General features: G+C 45.0%; 1 protein-coding gene across 1 annotated transcript; it reads left to right on the top strand.

Annotated features, from left to right (window-relative positions):
• Positions 1-950: 950 nt before the first annotated feature.
• On the top strand, positions 951-6,122 carry LOC145442652 (uncharacterized). Its single transcript, XM_080320619.1, has 8 exons — positions 951-1,424; positions 1,488-1,637; positions 1,705-1,805; positions 2,059-2,218; positions 2,408-2,846; positions 3,774-4,631; positions 5,203-5,299; positions 5,364-6,122. Exons 2-8 carry the CDS (start codon positions 1,503-1,505, stop codon positions 5,449-5,451), a joined length of 1,878 nt encoding a protein of 625 aa, XP_080176745.1. The 5' UTR covers positions 951-1,424; positions 1,488-1,502; the 3' UTR covers positions 5,452-6,122.
• Positions 6,123-6,325: the final 203 nt, after the last annotated feature.

The following is a 6,325-nucleotide window of genomic DNA, read 5'->3' on the forward strand; positions in this document are numbered from 1 at the left end:
GCAGCGGAGACTGGAGAATTTAGTGCTGCGAATATCATGAGAAAATACTGTAGCGGTGGAATTAATCCTTCCTTATGTCTGCGCTCACGAGACCGGTATTGTTTCAGAAGTTGAAAGTCTGCGCGAGACCGTGATAACACAAGGCAAGATTAGGTCACGGCAATTAATTAATAAACATAAGAAACACTAACGATTTAGCGCCGTGTGATAGGAACACTGGCATTTGTTTGCTAATGGGAAAATATCGCAGCGTGCAAAACTGTACTTAACGGTGTCTCGTCGAGAAAAACTTGTGCTCGCGCGGTTATATCGCGATCTCCTCGTTAATGGTGTGATATCGCAGGTTTAAAAAGGTGTAGTGCAAACAAAATGAGATTCGTGGAAGAACTGGAATATTTAGATGATTAATGCCGGATCGTTTGCACCCTTATCTTGAAATTAACTCAGCAGAAGCTTGTGAAATACTATATGGTGTACATTTCTATGAAGATACTACAATAGGTGTTACATATTAGAGCCAAAAGTAGCGCGGTAGCAACGCCGGAACCCGCTAGATGTCAGCCACGTACAGAAGCGTGCCGCATTTGAGCGCAATAAAAGCAATGCGAAAAAGGATGCATTTTTTCAGTAGCAAAATAATCAAACATCGCGCATTCCTAAATGGTAACATACGCTTGATGGTTTCAGCAGTATCGAAGTCGTATGCGATTCCACTAATGTATATTGTCACGATTAATGTTAGAGCGATATGTCTGATGTTGGGTCAGCGAGATGAGAGACACGTGACAAAAAAGATTGCTTTAGTAACAGTAGCGATTAGAAGAAAAAGTTGTAAAGAAGAAGAGAAAGCTGTAAACAAAGATGAGAGAATGTCATTATTTAACAAAAAGTTCCTCTCGCGACATTGGAAACCGTTTCATTCTTGAAGAATGCTGCCCGACATCGGCCGACATTTGCTGGGGAGTTATTAGTGACAGGATTATTTAATGATAAGTCTTGCTTTTAAAGGTCGACATTCACTTTCTGGTGAAACGAGGAACAGTCGTGTGTAGCAGCTTACAGAAAGCAGGGAATGTGTTCGAAATAGGGGTGAACTAATTCGGCCAGAATATGGGGATGTCAGCTGGAAATTCGCTCACGAATTCCTATCGCTTTTGCCGGGAATAATCTTGCGACGTCTACATGTTAGCGAGCAGTTGTCTTTGAAGCACACCGGTGTAACGATACGGTGCCAGTGTCACAGTAAAAAGTCAGGACTGTAAATGTTTAGTAGTTGCTGACGTTAAGTGAAAATATAATGGATTAGTCTTATCGTATTTCTTTCTTGCAATTCAGATTCTTATGTGTTGGTATATATACAATATTATCTCCGCATCTGCATTACGCTCGAGGATTTGAAGGATTATATAATATTTGACTGATAGGTATGTTTAAGTGCTGGAATGGAAATGCATGATGTCGTTATAAGTTCGCCTATTCGATTTTAGTTAGCGAAAATCTCAATGATGGACGGACGATTAGTCGCACCTCGCATACCAGCGATACCCATGTACGGACAGCCGTTCAATACCAGTCCGTTTCCGGCCGGGTATCTTCCGTACGGACCAGGAGACGCGTCGGCATTTTATCCGCAATTGGTGAGCATTTTTAAATCGAACGATTTCGAGAAACCTCAATTCACGTGCGGCCTCGATTTTGTTTCAGACCATCGGCGAAAACGCAGACGCTTGGCGGGCTGGACTGACGCAGGCGGCCGCGGCGGCGTGCTACGACCCGGCCTTGGCTGCCGCCCATTATGGCTACGGGTACGTGGAGATTTGTTCTGAAATTATTTTCATTATTTTCAGAGTATGGATGCAGTGTGTCATTACGGCACATTTGCGATACCTAAAGATAGATATGATTAATTTGATTATTATGCATGTGTAAATACAGCGCATCATTTCGGCACATTTGAGATAACTAGTCATATTTATGATTAATTTCATTATCATTCGAGTATAGATACAGTGTATATTACTGCAGATTGGCGATAGCTAATTGCATCTCCGATTATAGGTACGGGTCCATGATCGGTGATGGCGGACGCAGAAAAAACGCGACCCGGGAAACTACTTCGACGCTGAAAGCCTGGCTGAACGAACACAGGAAAAATCCCTACCCGACGAAAGGCGAAAAAATTATGCTCGCAATCATCACTAAAATGACATTGACTCAGGTACATTCTATTGCGCATTTTGCACGTTTTGCGTCACATCGCCAATGGTGATACTGCAATCGCGGCGCTCTCATCTAACTGATAACGTTTGTCTTTGGTTGGATGTTCTGTGATGTATATTCTGTGATGATATGTATCAATAATTTGATATTACTATCATTCGTGACCGAAGATACATTTTGATGCCAGGTATCGACGTGGTTCGCGAACGCGCGGAGGCGATTAAAAAAAGAAAACAAAATGACCTGGTCGCCGCGAAATCGCTGCGGCGAAGACGACGATGATGACATCATAGAGGGGGAAGACGAAAACAATAACCTGACCGACGCGCACCGCAATATGAAAAGCGACATGGCCAGCAGTCGCAGCGTTTCGCCCACCGCCCAAGTAAACCCGAAACAAGAGAACGGGCAGAGAATACCGAGCTTTGACCTTCCCCAACAACCTGCCATGCACCCGTTTCTACCACGCCAAGCTATCACCGGCTCTTTTACCATACAACGGCAATCGACCAGGCCTGACTCCGCTTTTCAAAGGCAAGAGGATATGCCTGCCCACAGGAGCGCTCCAGAAGACCAAGACGTAGATTTAGAAAGCGTAGACGAAGACGCCAAGCAATCCGCTATGAGTAAGTTCGGTTTCTTTGAAATTATTTCCAATGAATGTACGCAACCTGCAGCGCGTCAACGAATTTCACACGTAGTGAAAAAGTAAAATGGCGGATATCTCGAGATCGGTGTTATTTCCGTTCGTCGGCCGTAATGTGACTATCTTCGTCCGGCAACACCCACGACAACCTATCCATTTGAACAAGAGCGTAGAATTCGGAATATTTTGATTACAATATTGGAAACGCCTGTCAGTGTGCTGTGATTGTGATTAGCGCGCTTGGATTGATTGGTATTGAAAAATTCTTTATAATTGGACAGGAAGTCAGCGTTATTGACTTGTGCATAACAATGCCCGAAACCGACTGGCTCTAGCGATTTTAGGAACAGGCGACAACAAACTGTACATTTAACGTACTAAACGATTTCGCACACTCTGTACACACATCCGGGGCTAACAGGATTGTGTTTTCACACCGTACTTAAAGTTCGTGAACCGGGCGTAATCCAAGAGTGATAAATATCCAACGCTAATCTTCGCGTTTCAATGCTGCTGTTGTTACTTATAGTTCTGTCACGTTTCGTGGTATTGATTCTGCCCGAGTTCCAATGTCGCCAGATCACAACACTTACAAGACATTACCAACCCGTTACACGGATGTTTCATGTTTGCGTAACAGCGAACGGCATCCCCTGTTTCGATTACTTTCGTATTGTCCCGACAATGCCACGCTCGCTAATGGCGAGAACGCCTGTTTTAAAGCATTGTCTCGCGGCCGTAAAATAGCGCTGCGCAAACAGGTACTTCCTCAATATACTTCGGATTTCAATTTTTCTTCGAGACAAATCACACCCACACGTTACACTTTTGCACAGTCGATATCCTGAGTCTGTTATTCGAATGTGGCTTCTATTTTCGCGGTATATAATGTGATTTTTCCTTATAGGCAAACGGTCGCGGTCCACGGACTTGCAAACGCACGATCATTACCGTCGTCGGAGTCAATCGCCGGCCAGGGCTGTGCCCAAGTCTCACCAGGCTTTCCAGCCGACCAGCATTTCTTCATTTTCGCGCGGACACCACCAGAAATCGCACAACGCACAGTCGATAGGACCCAACAGAACAAGCAGAAGAGATACAATCTCCCCGAGGTCGCATCCATACTCTCGCAATGTCGTAGTGTCTCCAGCTTCAACCGCGGCTTCAAGATCAAGCAGCAATTCACCGACAAAGCCAAAGATCTGGTCTCTGGCCGAGTGCGCGGCTAGCAACGATAACGATCACGCTAAATCCGTCGTTGACACTCCTACGAACATTGCGATTTCGAAATCTTCACCCCGTCCCGGGATATCCGCAGTTTTCGGGAACGGCCCCCGCCCAATGCAAGGCCTACCCACCCCCCATCACCACCCTGCTATGAATCCTGAAGCGCACGCGACGCTAAGAAACTGGATGGATGGTATGATGCATCAAAAAATGGCGGTCGCGATGGCCGCCATGTCCGGCGGGCAGGCCCCTCCTACTTCATTTTTCCACGGTGGATTGCTACCACAGCATTTGGGAATGAACCCGGCCGCCATCGCGATGGCAGCGTCTTTTCCGAGGGTCCCAGAGTCGGGCAGGTTTCCGCAGAACTTTCCGGGTTTCGCGGACTTCGCCGCCGCGCAACGCGCGCACATGGCCGCCACGCACGCGGCCGCGGCGGACCTGCACGCACATCCAGAGAACGTGCCGCATCGCAAGTCACCGCTGTCCGACGCCGGCAAGCAATCGTTTGATTCGTCCGCAACGAGGCACAGAATAAGTAAGTAGTCCACGAATAGTGCTATGTATCTTTATCTTATATCAACCCACGGTATTCAACTGAGTCAAAAATATGATATTGCATAAAACAATATATTGATCATCTCATTCGCCATGAACACCACCAACCGGCTATGCTAAACTGTAAATAGTTCACAGTAGTAAGGAACCAGAACAAGAATATCAGTTTGTTATTGTTGTTTTAGTATTCATGTTTAGAGTACTTTTGTCATTTTACACCATATCGATATTCTTCATAATGATTCCTGTGTTGCTGACTTGCAGCACGGTAGTGGCCCATTTTAATCTCTGTCGTTTGTAATGCCCTGGTTATTCGGGTTGTGTGGCGATAACGAACCTGGATAGGACCTTCAAAACTTGGGTAGGGATTCTGGAGTCGTCCTCGATCGGACAGGCACCAATTGGTGTTATAGCTCTGATGTAAAACCACTATTTTGAAACACTATGAATACGAAAACAACAGACCTACATTACCAATCGACCTATTTGATTTTATGGACATTTTCTAATCTGTTGCCGTCCATCGTATTCATTTTCGATTTTTATTTCAGTTTCCAACGAAGACAAGCGAAAATCACCTCTATCCACAGCGTCTTCGCCTCGTTTAGAAATTGCTGAAGTGTCAGCTTTCACAGCACTCAACACGAGGTAAATTTCTGAAAGTCTGTTTGTTAATTCTACAGCGACAATAACCATTTCTTACCCCATTCAGACCCAGAAGTGGAGATTCGGGCAGAGCCAGCGTCGAGACCAATAACGAATGTTTAACGCAATCCAAAGAATCCAGTTCGCCGAAGTGATGCAGCATGCACGAGTACATTGTAAAAGCACCGGCACAATGCACATCTCGTCACTCCGAGAGCAAAGCAGCGGTCGGTCGATAATTGTGACATCATAAATCATCAGCAATCTAATTGGACGCCTGGTTGACTGCGTGCGTCGTCAGAAACAAAAGGCCATTATTACGATGCAGTGTGGCAGAGGACTGGTTGTGGAATTTACAAAACTACTAATCTGTCGCGGAGATTAGCGCTAACGCGCTATCGCGTGCGGTTATACTTCAAAAAAATGTCGGAGCGCATTCGTCAGCAAACCGGACATTATAAAATGGTGGACAAATGACCAACCGATCGCATTCCGTTGGTTTAAATGAGATGGAGAAATCGTGTGATAATTGCTTTTCGTCTGATTGGTCTGGATTGGTGAAGCTCTTTTGCTATGGCTTTAGCATTTCAATGTATTAATTGCAATAATGTTGTCGCTCTGGGGTTTTCTCAGTCTTGTCGAGTATTCGTGCTAGTAATCGATTCTTAAATATACTGTCATCTTCGTTTATTTTTATCCAAGTTCATTGTTCTATCTTACTATTTCTACTTAGTCGATTTACGTTCGCTATTATTCTATATTTTGGCCCGTCGATACTTTATTCTGTACTATCATCGCGCGTTAGAATAAACCATTCACCGATTAATTTTTTGCGGCCGTAAAGCCAGTTAAGACCGAGCGAGTGTCAGTGAAAGGGTGGCCATAATTTTTTTGATCAATCTCCATTTCGTGACTTCCACAGGCTTAGGCTGAGACAGAAAATGTTTAGGCTCGCGAAAGGACGACGTTCGTAGGCTATTCACTACAGCCAATCCGGTCGATAAAGGCGAGGCTGACATTGTTACGATG

Source organism: Botryllus schlosseri, chromosome 7 (assembly GCF_051294905.1).
Source record: "Botryllus schlosseri isolate E-star chromosome 7, Bs_hap1, whole genome shotgun sequence".
Classification (NCBI taxonomy): Eukaryota; Metazoa; Chordata; class Ascidiacea; order Stolidobranchia; family Styelidae; genus Botryllus; species Botryllus schlosseri.